Source organism: Lonchura striata, chromosome 7 (genome assembly GCF_046129695.1).
Source record: "Lonchura striata isolate bLonStr1 chromosome 7, bLonStr1.mat, whole genome shotgun sequence".
In the NCBI taxonomy this organism is placed as follows: Eukaryota; Metazoa; Chordata; class Aves; order Passeriformes; family Estrildidae; genus Lonchura; species Lonchura striata.
In genome coordinates this window covers 36,884,078-36,905,295 of record NC_134609.1, presented here as the reverse complement: position 1 = coordinate 36,905,295, position 21,218 = coordinate 36,884,078, and the positions used below count along the sequence as shown (strand labels likewise).

General features: G+C 46.5%; 1 protein-coding gene across 1 annotated transcript; it reads right to left on the bottom strand.

Annotated features, from left to right (window-relative positions):
• Positions 1 to 45: 45 nt before the first annotated feature.
• Positions 46 to 19,795, bottom strand: OIT3 (oncoprotein induced transcript 3). The gene is made up of 9 exons (XM_021543871.2): positions 19,576 to 19,795; positions 16,239 to 16,613; positions 15,784 to 15,894; positions 12,809 to 12,931; positions 10,812 to 10,934; positions 6,561 to 6,721; positions 5,648 to 6,063; positions 2,011 to 2,110; positions 46 to 695 (listed from the first exon to the last, which is right to left on the bottom strand). Exons 1-9 carry the CDS (start codon positions 19,637 to 19,639, stop codon positions 507 to 509), a joined length of 1,662 nt encoding a protein of 553 aa, XP_021399546.1. The 5' UTR covers positions 19,640 to 19,795; the 3' UTR covers positions 46 to 506.
• Positions 19,796 to 21,218: the final 1,423 nt, after the last annotated feature.

The window sequence follows — 21,218 nt, the reverse complement described above, 5'->3', positions numbered from 1 at the left end:
TGTAATGACAATTGCATCGCTCCAAGGAACTTAGACATGATGAGATATATTTTACACATGTTTTTATTAACAATCACCTGAAATCTCCAGCATCACTCACAGAGCTGCACAGCAAACACACTCATCTATGATACTATTTGTACTGTCTGATGCAAGAAGGGCTTGGATAACATTTGTTTAGTCAAGGACAAACAGTCCTAGGGCCTGTAGGTGGATGTAGGGAAAGGCAAAGTTGGGTAACATTTCTGGCCTGCAAAGAAACAGGGTCCCTGCAGCTAAAGGATTGTTGGGAAGAAATGCAGATAAAAGCAAACTGTTCTGCAGTCTGGGTCACACTCCAAGGGCTGCCTCATGGGCCCAAACCACTTGACAAATAATCACCACAGAGTTAAGGAAATGAGTCCTCAGGTTCAAGCGGGGCTTTAACAAATACCTGTGGTTTCTCAACCACCACAACAGAAGGCAGTGATAAGGAAGGCCAGGGATGCTGTTGCAGAGGGTGGGTGTCAGTCATCAAAGTCGATCCTGATGGGGCCTCCTGTCAGGATGTGGTTTGACACGTGAACAGATTCCTTGTCCTGCTGCTCCTCCTGTTGCTCGGCCGACCTGCGCACGCGTCTCCGGCAGCCCTGGGCGCAGCGCGAGGTCTCGTCCAGCGCGCCGCACACGAGGATGCGGCAGTGCAGGAACACCTCCTGAGGTGGGGACACAGCAGGAGGGTCAGTGCACAGCTCTGACCACTGGCACTGCTGCCAGGGCCAGTGCCACAGCATTCCTGTGGCACACGGTCCGTGTCCAGCATCGCCGCCCGCGGCCAGAACGGCCGCTCCGGCTGTTTCCTGGGCGCTCTCTGCAGAGAGCCTGGCTGAGGTCTCAGAGGCAAGAGCAGGGAGACAGGGAATAGGATGGTGTGAAATGATCCTCCAGATGAAGGGATGAAAACAGCAGGAATCAGCTCGAAGAGCTCATGGGGACTGGTAGAAGCTGCGTGTTGAGAATGCGAGCCTCGCACGGATTGATGGAGATGTGCAAGAGAATTTCAAGTGAGCTGGGCAAACAAAGCCAGGAAACCAAGGGGAAGAAGGAGGAAAACACAGGGTATTGAGAGGGTAAGCTGAGGGAAGAAGAAGAATGCAAAGAGCAAGGAGCCAGCTGCCTTTTCTCCTGTCACAGCACAGGCAGTGACAGGATTGCTGCTCCCTGCCCTGTAAATGACCAGGAGAGCAAGCAAGATCCCTGCAAGCAGCAGCCACAAAGACTTGGAGAGGTTTGAAGCAGAATCCATTGTGCAGGATGGGAGGATGCAGGTTGGAGGCAGCAGGGGTAATCAGAAAGCCAAGGAAAATTTCTGAATTTTAGAAGATCTCATCTGTTTTAACCCTACTGGGGCTCTCCAGTAGCTGGAGCAGCAGCTTTATGCTTTTTGGAGCAGGCAGTGTTGGCTGAGCATAGCAATGACTGGAAGATCCAATTTCCTCCAACACAGAAAGGAAAGCTATTTGCATTAGGAAAATGGCATTATCCTTCCACTGTCTTCCCACTACAGAGCTGCTGCCCTAGAGAGACAGCCTGGTTTCACATTGAATTAAACAGTATAGTGGCCTTCTGTCTGGAGTGCTGGCATCTGAACTCACGAGAGCTAGAGAAGGCTGAAGAGATCCCAAACTAAAAACGGTGTTGTTTTAAAGAAAGGGCACTGTGAAATGTGACTGAGAACACTTCTCTCACCCAGCAAACAAGGGGCCACCAACACCACCCTGGAGGCAACAACAATTTTAGTCCGCTGTGGCACTGATGTTCCAAAACTGTCCTTCATATTTTAATTTTAGTTGTTTTTATCAATCTCTCCTGAACTACCTTTCTCAAACTCCTGTAAGGTGTAACTGCTGGAACAGGCACAGCAGAACCTGCCTTGGGCCAGCCATTTCATACCCTTTTCCAGCTTGGTGCTGAGGCTCCTCAGTCATATCAAAGCTGATGAAATATCTAAGAGTTGAGTTTTGATCTTACCTTGTTGTCTTTGCCCACAAACTTGAACACAGGAACCTGGAAGTGCTTGGCAAGATGGTCCTTTGACGTGTACTGCTTCACGGAATCATCAGAAACACAGCTGAGGAGAGCAGAGGGAGAGGCTTTAATGGGTTTCCCAGAAATGGAAAAAAGAAAGAGAAAAGACATTCCAGCCTACTTAACCAGAGAAAGAAAAGGAGGGATTGGTTCTCTCAGGCTCAGCTACCATTTCTGCTACTTCCTCTTTGGCCACAGGAGAAAAGTCAGGAATGATGGGGAAAACCAGCAGCACTGCTAATAGCATCTCCAGACAGGGAACAGCTCAGCAGCAGAGGGCTGGCAGGACGTGGCCCAGTCCCTCAGAGAGGGACTGCCAGCGAGCTGCAGGCAAGTCTGTCCTCATTTCACCTCCCTGTGCAACAGCCTGCAGTGTTATACACTACAGAATGTGCCGTGCACTCACTGTATACACATAGATATGCACATAAATTATGCTTAAAATGAATCAGCCTGCACTCACATTACTAAAATATGACAGATGATGGAAACAACAAAAATCTAGGTTTACTTTGCTTTATATCATTTACGTTTTTCTTCCTGCTGGATTTGGTCAAATAGCTTAAATGCACTACACCAAAAATTTATAATTTCAGTTTTTCCATTGCTAGCAATGCAAGCAAGTAAGAGAGGTCACAGAACTGCAAGAAAATAAACTGCTTTTATAACAAGCTACATTCCAGGTACAGTGTATTTATAAACTACTGCAGCCTATTTAGAGTTTGACAGACAAAATTATGGTGGCTCAATAATTACTGCTGATTATTGCAAAGCCTTGGGCATCTTGAGAGGTTCTGATGCTGCTGTGAAATTGCATTGCAATGTAGCTTGTCCTTTCTAGCAAGTTAATGCCAAAAATGTGGACTTTGAAAGATATATAAAAAAAACAACAAAAAACAACAAAACCAAAGCAGTGGTGGAAGTGACAAAAGGTACTGGTGTAGCTCAAATCCTTGCTCTTGCAGCAAGCTTCAGCTCCCATCTTTACACAAGAAATGTGCATGGCATTGTCAGCAACTCTGATGTCTGCCATGTTCAGCTGTAAAAGAGCAGTTCTGCCTTCACTGGAACGTTTTGGAATCTCTAAGTTGCCAAAATTCCTTTTTAAACAAGGCATATGATCATAAGGAATGACAGTTAAAGACTTTTCATAGGTGAGTGGCCAAGCTCTGGGCCATGAAGTCAATTCACAGGCATGTTCTCATTTGTGAGCACATAAACTGTGATGATTATTAGACACTGGATCAAACTGACTCCTAAACCCCAGGTTCTCCAAAGGTTCTCCACACTGGTGGAAGGAAACCTACTGATCTGGGGCTAGGGAGAGGGAAAGTGGAAGAACACCAGAAATGAATCAGAGATACATACACAAAACCAGCACAGACACCTCATGAGTCACATGGGCAAGTCCTTTTGCATTTGTGGGGCCAGACTACATCCCATTCTCCTAGGAAAAACCCCAGAGACCCTGCTGCCCACTTTGGAGAGGTGAGAGGAGACAGGTACGGAAGGAAAAGGGGTGGGCCTGGTCAGGATATGGGGAAAACCACCCTATCCCTGTGCAGAATGTGCTTAGGTTTGGGGAGCAGAGCAGCAGTGCCGTGGCAGCTGTGCTCTGACCCTCTTATGCAGGGTTGCAAGGCTGAAAGGAAGGCTTGCACAATGAAATATCCACCTCAGCCTAGCAAACAGGGCAGCCTGAGACATAAGATGAGCTCTGCAATGGAACTACCTTAACCACCCCATGCTCTGCTGAACCACAGCTTCTGAGCTCAGCAGTGACATGACCTGGCTCCAGATGCCCCAGAGAGCTCCAGTGTTTATCAGCTGTGCCATCGGTCACTGCCTTTGTTCCACTTTGTTCTCAGAAGGCAGGGAATTAACAGAGAAAGAGCAGCAGAGGGAATTTCCCATTCCTCAGTCCAAGGTATATCCCCCTCCAATATAAACAGTGTTTCCCTTTGGATTATGCAGTTAACTCTTGCAGGTCTGATCCTATATAAACTGATAAAAAACCCTATCTTTATTGCCATGGGCTTTTGGGGCTGGATTTCTAGGAGGAAACTGAATTATTACAGAAGAGTCTGGAGCAGGGACAACTTAACAGTGCATTCAGGTAATTCAATTTTGAATCACTGGAGCCTGCAGTGATGGCTGCAGAGTGGAGCATTTTTCCCTTCAGTGAAGTTTTAATGCCCTCTGCAGGTACCAAGGGACTGCTGGTGCCATAAATCCTCCAACCAGTTCTGGGGTGAATTCAAGAGATGACATTTCCTGCCTTCTCCTTTCTTTATGCAGCTCAGGTTTCAGCTGCTGTTTTGAACCCCATCATTTTCATTCATGGGGAGAAAGGAATGAATATTTGAGGCCTTGACTCTGAGAAAGGTCCATGGAACAGCCAAGCCAGGCAGTTGATAAAATCAATTTTTCCATTACAGATCTGCTCATAAAGCCCAGAAATGTTGGGCACAGAAGGACTGCAGCTTAGCATGGAGGGAGAGCACACTAATGCTGAATCCTCTGTCAGAAGGGAATAAAAGCAGTAATTTTGGGTACTTTACATTGCAGGGCCCTTTTGCTACTAGACAACCACACAGGACTTGCTAGCAGCAGCTGTAACAGTGGATGATTTAGTCTGGCAGCTGAGGACATGATTGTTGTCATCATTACACGGTCTGGCAGGCAACATACAGGATTTACACAAGCACTGTCCCTTGACTCTCAGGCTACAGCTCTTGGGTATGTCTTAGATATTCCTTTGGCTGATTTCCCTCCCTAGAGAACAGCAGACTGCCTCACAACTATGACATTTCCTCTGGTTAAGCAGCTGGATGCAAACGCTCCACAGCAATGCTGCAGCATGGCACAGCCATTCCAGCACCCAAAGAAGTGTCTGAAAAGGGAGATCATCTCAGGAGCCACAGCTGACCCACAGCAAGGCTCCCCAAACCTCTGATGCAAAAACCACTACAACAGCGAACCCACAGATCTGCACAAATTTATTTTTAGCATATCCTAGAATAATCACTAACTCCAAATACCTAAAAAAATTTCAGCCAAACTGAAAGACCCTAAGTTTATTGCACTGACAGGCATCACAGAGAGCAAAGCAAGGGATTCTCCTGCAGCTCCTACCAGGACTAGCAATGGGCTCTTCTGGCTCGTGCTATAATAAGGCCATTATGAGATAATTAAGAAACTCACTCCAGTTGCTGCAGCAGCTGCCTGGCAGCAGCACAGGGCCATAGGGGTTTTGCACATTGGCTTGGCAGACAGAGGATATCAGGAAAGAGAATCTTTTCTACAGGAGCCAGCTCAATTATCCACAAGGCTAGTGACAGGGAAATACATCCTGTAAAGGCTGCACTCAGAGGAACCTCTTTCACTGCCTCCCACTGTTTCTCCCAATTACTTTTGATGGGACATGTGGTTTCAGCCTGATGGCTGCTGGTGATTGCTACGACCAGGACAGACAGGCTGCTGTGGAGAGGGGGATAGTGTTTCCTGCATCACACAGACAACTCAACCCCACTGCCAATTACCTCTAAATTGCCAGTAAGAGAGGGAACAATGAACTCACCCATCTTGAATCAGGTAGTACTTCAGGATCTCATCAATTTTGGAGGTGGGAGTGGCAAAGCAGCTCTCCACCAGCGTCTCCAGTCCACTGACGTGCACCAAGGGCTCAATCCCAAAGTACAGGGAGTCCCGAAGCTTGAGGGTGGGAAGATCACCCCTGTAGGGCTCATCAAAGTCTTTGTCCTTGAAGATCTCCAGAGTGAAGGGGAAGACGCCCTGGTTGCGGCTCATGATTTCCAAGGGAGAGTTCTTGAGGTTGGGCACGTAGCCCTCGGAGATGGTGTAGCGGCGCGGGAACTCGCAGGTCACGGGGATCAGCAGCTTGCTGGTGCGCACAATGATGTCCCCATTGCTCCCCGGCGTCTGCTTGGGCAAGCCAGTCACCAGGTTGGTGGCAATGATTTTATCATTGATTACCTACAGCAAAGAAAGGGGAGATCGCTGAGAAAGACCTCCCTGGGCTGACACTCGGAGTAGCCACTGAAGGCCCACCTTGTGAATTTACAGCCCACAACCAGAATGATGCTGCTCATCCTCACAGACCAGCTAAGGCCTGCTGGCAGCTACAATGCACCACACTTCTGCTACGGTGAGCCATTGTCCAGTTGCCAGTTTAACCTTTCAAATATTATCAGAATCTGTCTCAGCAGAAGGATGAAGAGTGAGGACACTTCTACCTTCTACCCTGGTGAAGCAGGAGGCAAGCAGAAAGCAGCACCCATGCTGTCAGACACACACTGCTGGAGGGGGGATGGAACAAGCTGACTTTGGAAAGCCAGTCCAGGTCTACTCTGAGGGCAGCTGCATGGCAACACAGAAAACAGCTCTGAGGGTGCAGATAAATCAGTTTTGTTCCCCAAATAAGCCACAGCCAAATCCCCAAATCCCAGAGACTGGGCAGAAGGTATACGTACATCTACAACGGTACCACAGGACTTCAGGGAGAAATGGATGTTGACATGAGTGCCATTGGACACGCCTTTGCATGAAGTGTTGATGAGGGAAAGGTCCAGGCCTCCAACCAGGTCCTTTGGGATGCTCACCTCAATAGAGCTGGACTTGCACAGCACTGGAACTGCAAGAGAAGTCCCCAGAACAACAGTGTGTGCCACAAACCTACAGGTGAGCTGGAGAAGGGCTAGACCAGATATAATCAGGGGAATAAAAGGGGAATCATAGACAGCATTTATGATAATGATCCTACCACAGTAACCTAACTACCCATCTTGCATTCCCACTCCACAACACAAACCAGAGCTGCCACTGCTCCAAATTCTCCAGCCACAGCAATGCCTCAGAAAACAATGAAGACAATCACTGCACTTGCAGCTGAAACGTAGCTGTGCTTTCCAGCTTCACTTAACACTCAGCACAGATTTGGTTGATAGATCTTGCACTGTGATGTCCTGGGAAGAGCCTTTGCCAGATATGGGTATCAAATTCACGATGCCCCAGGCAAAGCCATTTTTTTAAGACCCTTAATCAGATTTTACATCAAACCCGGAACACGCTGAAACAAGGCAGAGTAATTCCATATAGGTTCTGAGCTAAAAGGGAAACACCTCAAAAAGCCATAATAATCTTTTTATAAGCAATAAACCTAGCTCTGACAAACAAACCCAATTAGCTCACTCATTCCACCTCCCTTCCAACCTTTAAATTTTAATACAGGCCTCCGTGTGAATTTTTTAAATTAAAATTTCATTACATAATAAGCAGGAGAAAATGAACAAAATAAAAAAAGGAAGGAAAAGAAAATAATCTTCACTAAAAAAGTAGTTGCTGTATATATATTCCTTGGGGTTATTCAGTTCAGTTGGAGACAGGACAAACATACTGGTGGCATATATTCTGGTTTCAGCTAGAAGAAAGAAACCTTTTGCAGGATTTACATTTATTATATTTTGAAGTGCCACGACAAAACCATTTTGCAAACATACCAGTTTCCCGAGATTTTTGCCAAAATTAATTGCAGCACCAGTCCTTGACATTCCTGTGGCCTGCCTTCCCTTAATTTCAATCCTTAATTATATAATTTAAGATTCTGGATATTTGAAATAAGGCACACTGTTAAAACAGGCATTTAAATCCCCTTTAAAAATTTCCCTGTCCCAGCTCAGGTATTTACAGCAGCCTCTGAGTACCTTCAGGGAGGATTTTTGATTAAAAGTTGATCATTTCAAAGCGATACGCTAAAATGTATTCAGAGTTCCCAAAGCAATATGTTCCCATAATGACACTGCTGGGTTAGAACAGAAGCTTAAAGGACGAAAAATTACCTTAACCTTCCCTCCACTGGCAGCAGAAGGCAAGTGGGAATAACTGAGCATGTTAAATGGCTCAGGAGCAGACAAAGGAACTTGGAGAACACAGCATAATGCAGAGAGAGAGGAACATCCTTTGCAGAACTGATTGGTTCCATCTGGATTTAAAGACTTGCTGTTCTAGCACTCCTTGATAAATAAGAATATGTAGTGCTTTTATAAAGGTGACATTCAGGGCAAGAGATTTGGATCCCAACTGCAATTCTCTGAAGTTCAGGACTGATTTAGTTCAGGATCCTGCTGTTTCTACATGTCTTTGACTGACACAAAATGGGAGAAATAAAAGATTCCGTTTTCCCTGTGCTCTGGAGCTGCAGGAGCTGTGTGCCCTCCTGGACACAGAAACAAGTAAAGGAAACCTCTTGACTCAAGCCAACTCGTGGCTATTTGGGTAAACAGTGACAGTCAAACATTTTAGTTATTCACCTCTTACTTCTCAGAGCACCTGTGAGAACTGGGAAAGCCTCCTCATTTCTACTTTAAGCTCTGTTTTGCACCAATGTCTCTGAGCACCTGTCCCTGGGAGGAAGCTTCTGTGGCGAGTCCAACACTCATTTCTCTGCCTGCCATTGTTATTGGCACCATATTCCAGCCTCTGGCTCCTTCCTTGGCCTTTCAAAGTGCTGCTGCTTGGAGCAGAGGTTATCTCCCTGCACAGACTGCTCAGCAGAACAGGTTGTCTGGTGCTGGGGAGCCCTGACCCACTACAAACATAAACCCTGCTTAGCTGCACAAAAATTTTGGTAGGGGATGGGGGAAAGAGCATCTCATCCCTACTCTTCAGGAAGAGGTGGGATACTAGGATGGGCTGCAAAATTCTAGGATGATCTGCAAAATTCCAAGTATTTTGCTGGCTGGTATCTTTATGGAAAAACTGCAGCCTGTAGACTGTGATTTCTGTTAAAGAGTATTAATGTTTGTTCTGAATGTGGAGACAGTGCAGAGGAGGGTAGAGAGTCTGTAGATTCAATTGCTTCAGGCTACTGTGCCTACCCTGCACTGTTAATTGAACCAACATAAACCTGATAAGGTGCCACAAAAAATGGTGTGGTACAGTTCCATATCTGCTCAGAATTGCAGGCCACAGCATGGGGACATAAATTGATGAATGCAAAAGTACAGGCAATTTCACTTTATGAGATGCTGTAGCCTAAGCCTCAGCCTGGCTCCCACCAGTGCTGCTGCTCTCATTAGCACAGCCTCATCAGCAGCAGAAACTCTGCTGGGAAATCCAGAATTTCCAACCCTGCCTGGGGCTGCCTCAGGGGCTCAGGACTGAAAAACATTGCTCTGTTCTGGCCTGTATCCATCAATCAGACTTTCAATCAGAGAGTGTGATCACAGCTCTTGGAAACCCCTACTCCCACCTCCCCACCAGCACTGCTGGATTCCAAGTGGGCAATGCTCACCCTTGGGAGCCCTGCCTTTTAAAAAGCTTAAAAAGCAGAAAATCCATCAAGCAGAACCATTCCAACTTCCTCTCTGAGGTATACCTGCCCTTTTGGCCACCACAAAGCCTGAATTGTGTCCCTCCCACTGATGTCTGGGCACTCTGTGGCACATCAGACTGCAGGAGGTTCTCTGAGCACACCAGGCAACACCAGACTGCTGGTAGCCTGGATGTATTTGCATAAGAAATCTTTGCAAAAACCAGGGAGCTTGTTTATTCCATGTGCATACCATAGGCACAAGTGACTCAGCATGAAGGACTCCCTGTGGAAAGTTCAGATGGAAGGTTCTCCAAGGATAACGCTGCCCTGGCCCCTACACAGCAAAAGCAACAGTCAATTTTTGGATGCCATCCTGGGCACTTTTCCAAGGGGCAGCAGGAGCACCTACTAGCAAAGCTACTGCCCTGCTTCATGGCACAGGAATGCTTACTGGATTGACATACTTGGAAAAAAACATGCCTCTCTCTTTAACCCTGTTCTTGGAAGGGACTGACTGGACTGCTTTAGCTGAGAGTTTGAAGTTTGAAGCCTGGAAAATGCCAGCTCTAACAACATAAATTTGTCAGGGGTGTGCACAGAGCAGTATTATGGGAGATGTTTGTAGGAAATAGGAGAGGTAAGATGACTTCCAGAAGGCTGTAAAAGCAGGCCTAAGAAACTGAAAGAACAGAGAACTAGCTACAGCTGCAAAGTCTGAAAGCAGAGAGTTACATAGCTATACCAAGCAAGGACATAGCTTGAGTTTTAGGCTTGGCTAAAAGAGACCTTAAAACTGTAGGAAAATATGCTTAGCAAGGTAGTAGAAGGTTTTAAGCTTAATAATGAATTATTGTGCATTGTTAATAGAAAGAAGGCAAGCAAGCACTGTGTGAAGCAGGTGTACATGTGCTTTTAGCCATTGGCTAGAACAATTGTCTGTAAGCTTTAGCAATGTTCTATTGGCTCAAAAGCTTTTAAAATGCTCTGTAACAAAGAAATCTTTGGCTGCTGCTGGCTGTACATGAGCTTCTGCCATCTTCCTATTGTCTCAACCATGTAAAGAGGCCGATGCTGCAATAAAAGCTCAAGGATTGTACCCCAGCAGTCCTGTCCTTTTAGTGAAAACAAACTGCAAACACAATGTTGAGCAGTATTAGTTGTAAGGGAACACTGCCCCACAATTAATGTGATGCAAGATGCACCCAAACTGGGCCCTGTGGCTGTTCTCCTGCCTGGAGAGAAGAGCAACATCTTCAGGCTCTCATCTTTGGATAGACTGTCATTAGTAACAAAGCTCCATTAACCCAACTGGGAAGGACAGACTAAGAGAAGACAGCAAAAACAGGAAGAAAAGTTCCTCCAGACATTCTCTTGGAGGACAGAGGCTGCTGGGGAGATTTTCTTCACCTACCCTGGCAAGTGTGGTTGTCTTCTGACAGAACAAGTCCCCTGGGACATTCACACTGGTAGGTGCCTTCCACTTCAATACAGGTATGGCTGCAGCCTCCGTTGTTATTGTGACAGCCTTCAATTTCTGGGAAAGAAGGGAAAATCAGCACATCCTGCAGGCTGAACAGACCCCTGACTAACCAACAGTCTGAACAATACAGGTCAAAGGCAACAGTTTTTCCCAGAAAATGAGGTGGAGACCCCCTTTTAAATGGTACTTTTACAATTAAAGGCAATAGTTTGTCTCCCAGAGAATGAGGTGAATACCCTTTTTTTAATTGTACATTTTTACTCATGTAGAGCATCATGATTTTTTTCTTTCAAATAACCTTAACTGCTTGATTTTTTTAACCCTTTGAGATGAATATGCTAGACGAGTACTACTGTTCTCAGTAAAATAACTGAACATGAGATAAGCAAATCATAAATATAAAATATTTCTCCCTGAGCCTGCCATCAGAAATCACTTTGTGGCTTTCACTGAAATGTACAGGAAAGAATGGAAATCCTATACTCAATCCTATACAATGCATGGAAAATAACAGCCCAAACACCCCATATGAGTCAAAGCAATGGATAAAACATCATAATGTAAGTTTTGAGATTCTTTCAACCTTACTCAGCCTCCCCAGCTCAGGTAATCAAGCTAAATCTCTTGCATTTGTTCTTTTTAGCAACAAGCTGTGAGGTGGCTCACATCTCACATCCCATTCTCTACCAGCTCACAAAGCTGAGGATACATCTTCAGAAATAAAACTCACTAACAAGCTTGTAAAAATCCCCAGCAGCAGTGTTAAACTCGTGAAAGGCACCATCCTTCGTACAGAAGGGAAATTAAATGATACATCAAAGGCCCTAAAAGCCAACTTGGGGAATGGCAGAAACAAATGAGTTTCCAAACAGACTATTCCAGCCTCGTCAGAAGAGTGCAGCACTTGGGAATAAAAATTGCACAGCTCATTTATGTGATGCCCCGGCAGCTCAGAGCTGGATGTGACAGGGACAAAGTCCACAGACCATTTTTGGCCCCACACAACTTGACAGGTACTTAAGGAGCACTCTGCACAGCAGCATTTCCCAGGAAAGTGTCACTGCCTGGATGAGTGATGTACCGGCAGAGCTCAGAGAGCAGATTTAGCTCTTTTGGGTAACTGAAAAGTGAGACACATCTGTAGTTGTTTTTCTTGTCTGAGACCCCACAGTTTCTGTGAACACCACACAGCAGCTTTGCTGTGGGGAGGTACAGCGTTTTTCCACAGCTCACCACAGAAAACATAAGGCACACATCAGTTTCTGCTGGGTTTGCTTTTTCTGCTCAGGGATGTTTGTATATTGTTAGTGACAACACATCAGGTCCACAATTTGGTCTTTAAGCCATCAGTCTAAATTTATCAAGGGTTTTCAACCTGGCTGTGCCACCATTGTGAAGGAATTGTGGCAGCTGCACAGAGCAGAAGAGCCCATAGACATCAAAGAGCAAAATGCTGCCCTAATCCCAAATTTAACTTCTGTCTGCAGATTGGCACCCCCTCTCCTCTCTATCCTGGGAGGCTAAAGTGATCCTCGTGCTCTAGTCTAATGTCATGGCATTACCCCATTACCTCATGTGAGCTGCCAAAACCCAGTGCTGCTAAATCTGTCCCCACAAATCTACAGAGCCAAATCCCAACAACTCCAGCAACAGGTTCTGCCTAGACAATCAATCTTGCAGATGCACTGCTGTCTTTCCCCCACGGAGATAAACACAAGTAAATCCTAACAGAAATGGACAAGGCAGCGAGAACAACAAGGAGATTTCTCTCTGCTTGCTTAGAGGGATATTTTAGTATCAAGCCCTCTGGCAAGCACAGAGGTGATATCAGTGACATTTAATCCCAGGGGCAAGGAGCCAAGAGAGAGCCAGTGCTGCAAGGGAATGATTTATATAGTTCCAGCAGCCTGTGGTAGATGAAGCCTCACCTTCACAGGTTTTCCCATCACTTCCCAGCGTGCGCCCAACCCCGCACTCGCAGCGGAAGGAATTCTTCAGGTTAACACAGAACTCGCTGCAGCCCCCGTTGTTCTGTTCACACTCATTTTCATCTGAAAAAAAAACAAGCTCTGGAATGGAATGAATAATCCCACTACATGAAGTAATACTGATAGTAGCTTTTGAATCTCTTGATAAAGCTCTGAAAACTCCTCCTAACTATTTTTTAAAGACTAAAGTGGTGCTGTGTCTGTCTGACCTTTTTTTTCTTTTTTTTTTTTTGAAAGGTAATTTGTTCTCTGATATTCTAATTCCTCAACCTGATTTAATCTCTGTGTGCAAAAAGCAAATCAAACAGAGATGAAGGGACAAACATTGCTCTTGCTGAGCCACAAAATGAATGATTTCTCTTAGGCAGGCTAGGATGCTGAAGTTATCAGTTAAAGTTCACATGGGGCTTCATCAAAACAGCTTAGAATATGGCATTTATTAGGTGTCAGAAGCTTAAAACCAAGAAAAAAGAAAAGTACCATTTGAACAGGTCAGAGATGAGCTGTCTCAGGTATCTGTGGACTCACACATGCACAGTACCCACAGCTGGCAGCTGCTGGTGGTGTCTCCTTCCACAAGCAACGTGAATTGATTATTTTTAGCCAAAGGCTTGGCCGGTACCTTGCTTTGGGAGGCAGGAAGCATACCCAGGAGACTCAAACAGACACTCTGTATTTCACACATGTGACAGGCTCCACACTTTCCCTTCTAAAAATAAATCTAAAGCTGCTTAAAAATAGAAGGTGAAGAGGGAAAGGGCTACTGGCAAAGGCATGGAGATCTTGTTAGAAGTGCCTAGAGATTGTCTTGGCCAAGGGTTGAGCCCAGAAATTCCCCTGACTGATCCTTCCAAGTTCTACAGCATACACAGATCTCTGTCCCCACTCTTCCCCCAGTGACAAGCAGCACTTTTGGAGTGCAGGCTGGTTGTCTTGAGACTGGACTGGGACAGTGCTGAGCTGATTTTAACCATGGCTTAGTAGAACCATGGCTTAGAGGATCCAGGCATTGAAGAAGTGAAAGGCAATGCACTGAGTTGGTGGATGTGTGACAGACAAAGACCTTATTTAACCCCACCTCGTTTAACCCCTACATGAAAATGTAACTCAGGATCAGCTGCTCTGCTCTGAAGTTTAAAGCATCCAATGTACTGAGGAGAAGCACAGAGATGCTCAGCATTCACAGAATGGTCTGGGTTGGAAGGGACCTTAAAGCTCATCTTGTTCCATCCACTGCTATTATTCCAGGCTGGGCCAGCCCCATCCAACCTGGCCTTGGACACTTCCAGGGATGTGGCAGCCACAGCTGCTCTGCTGCATTCCTGCAGCAGCTTCAGTCCCTCTCTCTGGGGGAGCTGGGAAAGGAAGCACATTCTCTGCTTAGGAAAGACAAACAGGGATTTATTTGGTTTCTCCGAAAGGAGGACATAGCTGCTCTCAGAGCTGTAATTGCACAATTACTCAGCACAACAGAAAGTTATTAGGAAGATTATGGAGCCACACAAGAGAGGCTGCAGGTAGGGGAACCAGTGTGATCATTCCAGCTGAGGTGCTGTGCCACATGGGAATCTCGAGGAGAAGCGGCAGTGCAGAAATCCTGCTTGTGGGGGGGATGAAAGCAGCTACAGCACACACAGACAGGCTCAGGACTCTTGTGTGCCTCCCTGCTGCAGGAAATCCTTTCCTCTGAGCCTGCCACACATTCACTGAGTGCTAATGCTTGCCAAGGGCACTTCTGTGACTGGAAAGCTTGCACAGAAGCAGCCAATAAATGCTTTTAATTACCTCAGAGAGCTCAGTCAGCCACTTGGCTGCAGACAAGTGGAGATGCTTAAGCAAAAGCCTTCCCCAGAATCACTGGGAGCAAGTGTAACTCTGCAGCAGGACCAGGCTGCTCCTTCCACACACTGGAATGGCTGTGGGTCCCACCCTGATGCTCACAGACATGAGGTGTGTGAAGAAAGAAACCACCCACGCCTGCATTGTCAGGTATAGCCCCTATGAAACAGACTGACCTGCCACACAGCCTCCTGGACCAGCTCTGCTTGCAGCTTCATCACCAAATCAAGTGACAGATGAGATTCCTCTTCCCCCAAACATCCTTTCCTCCCTTCTCTCCCTTACCTCCTCCTATCAATTGCTGTGGCTCTGCAGCTCCCCAGCAGCCACTCCCTTCCCATCCCCTTTATTTGTCCCATCATTTTCCCGACCTCTCAGTCCAGGTGCTCTCCCCCAGCACCACACACAACCACAGAGCTCTCCTCAGAGCTTCATGGGGATTCCCCCACAGATCTCCAAAGCCCATGTTCCCCATTCTGCTCTCACCTCCCTCCTGGCCATGCTGGTCTCTGCCATCAAGTGCCAGCTCCCCCTTGTCATGCTGCTAAAACCATTGCAGCTGTGATGGGACTTAAAGGTATTTGGGTCTCCTCAAGCCCCAGGCCCTGGACAATGTCTCAAAAGGGCAGGAAATATGATGGAGTTTAGTGTGCAGCCCCACAGCAGCCAGCAAAACTTTTTTTGGAGGAGAGATATTCAACAGAGCATGGGAGAGGAAATCTCTAATGCCAGACTGCATAGCACTTCCTGAGTACCACAGTGATACCACAGAAACCTGCACCACGAGCTTGCAAAGAGTCTCTGCTACTGCCTTCAGCAGCTGAACCATGCAGAAAGCAAATGCAGCCTCACAAACACGGAGCTCCAGGGGCACCAGAATGGATGCAGTCATGGGATGTCGTATCTTGGAACCATTTACAGAATCATAGTCCTAGTTCTAGGCAGCAAAAGGAAAAACTCCTCTCAGGATATGTCATTTTTTATAGTGCTTCGTAAGGCAAGGGATTTGAGATGTGAGCAATGAAACAGAAGGAAGAAAACCATCAGCAAGTGGCACAGCTTATTTCCACCCTTACCAAGGCATGTCTGGCCATCAGGTCCGAGTGTCGTACCCGGGGAACACGTGCAGTCACCAGTGTCCAGGCAGGAGTCCTGGCAATCCACTACATCACAGATGTCATAAAAATCTAGGGCATGACAAGAACAAGGTCAGCACAAAGCCCTGAGCATGCAAGGAAAGCACAGGATTTGTCCCTTCAGCTTCCCACCGTGTGTGCATCCTGGCCCACATTGGGAAAGCTGACCTGCTGAAGCTGCTGAGAAACGATCAAGTTTAATTACTGCAAATCAGAGATGTAAATTTTGACTTCAGTAGCATGCCAAGGCAAGCCTCAGGGCCCACAGGGAGCATTAAATCACTGAGACCAGGTCAGCTGTGGAAAAATCCTGCTAGAGGAACAAAGCAGTGATGCTACAGACCACCACCTGGGGAAGCCAGGCAGGCTCTGGGGGACCAAGCGAGATGACTTACGGCCACAGTAGGCGTGGAAGCAGACGCTGGGCTTGGCGAGGTGGTACACGTAGTACCCTCCCGGGCAGGCCTTGACCTCGATGGTGGTGTTCCAGAGGCAGCAGTTGCCGCTGAAGCTGGCGCAGGCCTGGCGCCGCACGATGCCGTCGGCGGGGCGCGGGTGGCTGCCGTTCATCCACACGGGAGCGTGGGTGCCGCAGTGGTTCTCGGGGATGCAGAAGGTGGGCATGGCATCGCCGGCCATGCCCGTGAAGCGGTACCACTCGCCGTCGATGCCGCTGTCGCAGGTGGGCTGCCCGTGCGAGCTGTTGATGCGGTGCTCCGTGTTCCTCCAGGGCTCGTTCAGGCTGATGTAGGCAGAGCAGGGGTCCAGGGCTGGGACACACACAGAAAGCAGCTGGTAGGTATCAAACCCAGTTGTTGATGGACAATTACAAAACTGGTTTTTTTTTTTCTCTCTGTCCCTGACTTAACAGAACCATTGTGATCTGTTCTCACCCCCGAGGAGAAAATGTGATACCAGCAAACTCATTGTCTTGTGGAAAATCCTGACAGCTCGCCTGCAATGTCTTGGAAGAACAAGTAAATTAACAGAGCTCGTACAACATTATACAACAGTCTGACCTGCTGCTTAGCTGACAGGGAAAAAACAAGATATAAGCACATCTGAGGTCCAGGTAATGATTTTGCCATAGGAAATACACCCTGGGATCTAGCCTAGGACAACAAACCTTTGGTTCAAGCACTGAGCACATGCAAGCCACTCCTGAAGTCACTGGGAAGTCTCCCAGTTGGAGAAATCGACCACAAAACTGGTAAATCTCTCAGCCTTGGAACAAAGGACTATATCTCAAACAGTTCATGCAGCCCCTTTTAAAACCCACCCACAGCCAGTGTCATCCCTCACAGCTGAGCTGCCAAACCTTTTTAATCATTATCTTAAAATCTAGAGGGCATGAAGGTCTGGATAGGGGCCTTCTGAGGAGCAACACGTTAAACCCTCTACACAGCTGTGTTCTTGCATGCCCACAAACGCTCCTGTTCTGCACAGGAGATCACCTGTCTGTGAGTGAAGTGTTTGTGGGTGCAAGACATGAAAACTTTCTGGCAAGTGCATGTCTGTCCATGCAGTGCTCAAGGAGTGTGCCCCTTTTCAGAGGCCTTTCTGAATCTTCTGCAAATAATTAAAATATCAGAGTACCATAGGGAGAACATAAACGAAGAATTTAAGTGTTCATTAAATTTTCAACCTCCTCCTAATTAACCCTCATTTGGCAGCTTTGACACTGTAAGTCCAGAGGTTCCATTTTGCCTTACATTTAATACCTGATTAAGCATAACTTATCCATGACAAGCAAAAGGAATGTTAATACTGCCACGAGTAAGGAAAATTGATTATCATTTCCTAAAATTAGGCTAATAAAACCATTCACTCTGACAAAATACATCTTAGACTGGAACAACCTCAACTTTCCACAGCACATTTCTTTTGAAGTTCTAAAACTGTGCTGTTTTGACAATACTGTGATGGAGTTTGGGTGAGGGAGGAATACTATGCTCTTTCTATTAGAAAAACAAATGAGCCTGGTTCATTATTTTGATTTGTTTCACTGACTTTAAAGTGGAAGCTACAAGTGCTTCAGCGAATAGACGTAAAATTGTTCTTATTTAGCTACATCCTCTGTAAATATCTGTCCCTCAGATGTGCTATCTCACATATACAACATCTCTCATTCCTTCCTCAGCCACAGATACATTTTGCTCGGTCTCAAATCAAGCACAAAAGCAGGAACAGCTGCCAGAGTCAGGAGTGCTGCAGAGCTGGCACAGGGAGCGTGGATCTGGGCTATGAAGGAATCTCAAGTGCCACAGACACACAGAGGAGCTGATTCACTGCCACCACAACCAGCCTGGTTCTCCTGAGCAGCAGACAGGGGAATGCAGCACATTGGAATCTCTGATGGGATCCACCAGGCATTCCTTCCTGAGGTCTCCTTTTCACCTGCCTCTGCTTGCCTGTCCTTACCACAGACAGCAGCAGCAGTGCTGTAGATCCCATCCTATAAAAGCTGGTTTGATTTCTCCCAAAAGGAAAATACAGAACAGAGCATCCTCTGGGCTTCCCTCAGTGTCATTCCCTTGGTTTCCACAAGAGGATTTGGTGTGGCCTTAGGGTGAGTCACTGACTGAAACAAAAAGGTTTTTGCAGTGTTAAAAGCCAAATGAGGTGAAGCAGGAATCCCCTGTCAGCTTTCCAGCTGGGCAGCACTAAAAATACCAACACTCTCATTAGCTTTCATGTAATTATGAAATATCCTTTGTAGACAGACTCTGGGAATGCTCACCTAGGGAGATTACATTGTCTCCTAAATTTAAAGGCAAAATTTAGTGAGATGAACATGCAACAGCTCAGAGGGAACTGGAAGAAGGCACATCAGGGGAATTGAGGTAGCATTCCCTCACATCTTTCATTCCCCTGAGAGCTGGCAGGAGTGAGGGGGAAGCAAACAAGCAGAAAAAACAGACAGTTCTCTTTGGAACACTGCACATCCTCATGGCCACTTTTGGACTGCCAGTGCTGCCCCACACCAGCATCCCTGTAGACACCAGGCAGTCTTTTTTTTTCATTTGAATTAATTAAACTGAGTTTTTAAGACAAAAATTCCACAAAAATAGAGAAGTGGCTGATCAGCCTCTCCCCTCAAACAAGAAGCTTGGGGATTTGCACAAAACTGTAACTGTAACCAGCTCACTACTTTTCATTTTTCCTGGCTTTTCCTCCTCAATGCTTCTTTCATGGCCAGAGCAATTGAGGCTGACAAGCACTAGCTTCGAAGCAAAGCTTTTCCATTTGTAAGCTTGGTGCTATCATTAGTTCTCTGACTGACATGGTAGCAGCTATACTGAGTGGAAAATCAGGCTCCAGCAAGCACTGGTGAGTGCCCCCCATCCTGCAGAGATGAATCCTGGGTGCATTGTGTAACTAGAGATCCTTCCTTCAGTACAACTAAGCAATAAAGGGAGCAGCACTACATTATGGCACTAAATTCAGTTCAGATTTGTCAAGGAAGCAGGAGAAAAGGCAACATAATGCCTACTCATAGAGTCTGTCCTCCAAAGGGAGAGGAAAATCCCACTGTGTCTTGGCAATAGAGGTTCTTCCAGCATGGGAGACTTCACACTCTGTAACAGAAGGATCTAACTGGAAGGAATTTCACATCACCTTCAAACAAAAGGGGTATTTCTCCCACTTTCCAATCTTTCACCTAAGAATACCAAGGCTCACCGTGAACCTTAGAGATGGCAAACAGAAATAAGTCAATGCCTCTTTACTCACCCATCGAAGACACTGGCTGGAGCTGAATGACAAAGTAAATACAGAAAAAGAAGTACTGGAACATCCCACTGAGCCAAGGAAGAGCCACCACTCAAGGGACAGAGGCTTTGAAGTCCTTGTACAGGCTGTGGCTCTTGCAGCCTTCCTCTCAGTGGAGCTTCTGACTCCAGGCTTCCAGAAGAGCAAGTGGGATTGCTCTCCTGGAAGTTTATCAGAGGAAGGAGCTGAAGGGACGTGGGCTACAGCTCCAGCCTTGACCTCCCCAGAGCAGCTCTGCCCCTTACTGACAGCAGGGATGTAGTCACTGATCAATCTTGTTTTTTGGACTTAACCTGCTATTGTTTTCTGCCCTGACTGCCCCACAGTGACACCTCCACTATCTTATCCAGAGAAGAATTCTAACCAGGGACACCCGGACATCCCGAAGGGGTGGAAAAGAAGAACAGATGGGTGCTTGTTATCTGTGCTCCTTCCACAAGTCACACTCCATGGCTCCCTCCAGGCAGAAAACACCAGCTAAGGAGCCTTAACTGCAGGAAATAGTGGCCAAAGGAGCAGCACTGATCCTTCCGAGAACAGATTGCAGAGGAGTGCCTGGAGCAGAGCTACAATGGGAACATCAGTCAAACTGAAAGACTGGGGTCCCACAGGGAAATGAGCTGCTCTTAGGCTACCCAGAGGCCCTTGACACTCCTGGCCACACAGCCTGACCACTGCAGCGAGATTATCAAACAAGGCAAGTAAAGACACTTTTCTGCAGTGCTCTTACAAGTCTCTTGTCTTGATAAAGTAAACCAATCCCAACGTTATGGAATTAATTTTGATGCAAAACCGAGCGTCTAAGAACCTCTCCTGACTAGTTCAGACCAAAGTGGGATAAGTCACAGGTGACAGCCACAAGCTCTAGATGCAGCTCACTGAAATGTATTCTTAATTACAGCAAACCCAGAAAGGATTCTTCCCTCCTACCCCACTCCAAGAGCTCTCCATCAGCAATGAGTGCAGCTGAGCCCACAGTAATTACACAAACAGCCAAGTGTGGGCATTTCCCCATTCCCTAGGCATCCTGCATTTCTGCAGCAAGCTGGCCTAAGAAATGACACCAAACTTCAGATCCCAGCAGGAAAAAAAGTGTCTCCACTATGCTCATTTTATCCATGTTGAATTTGCACAAGACAGGGAGCTGAGTGCTTGTTTGTCTTGCAGGGACTGTACATTACAGAAAATTCTCAGTGGCCTCTGTTGGGGTGTGCTCCTCGGAGTGAAGGGCAATGGGCTGCTGTACTCCACCCCAGCACAGGAGATTTTCAGTGGTGAATGACTCTAGGGAACAACAAAAAAAAACCTCCAAATAAAATACTGTTATTGCTCCCATAAGGAAAGAAAAATATATAAATTCTTGTGGCTCTATTGTGCTGACAGCTGTGCAGTACCAGAAAGGTTTTTCCAACAACAGGAAAAGAGAACAGATTCACTACACAAAGCTATCAAGGCAGATAACCCTCAAAAGGTGACTATGTGAATTCCCAGAAGAGAAACTAAAATTGAACAGAGAATAATACAGCAAGCCACTGGAATTTCTATTTTGCCACTTTCCTTGAGAGGCTGGTTTGTACTTACGATGCCAGGTAAATAAAACTGAC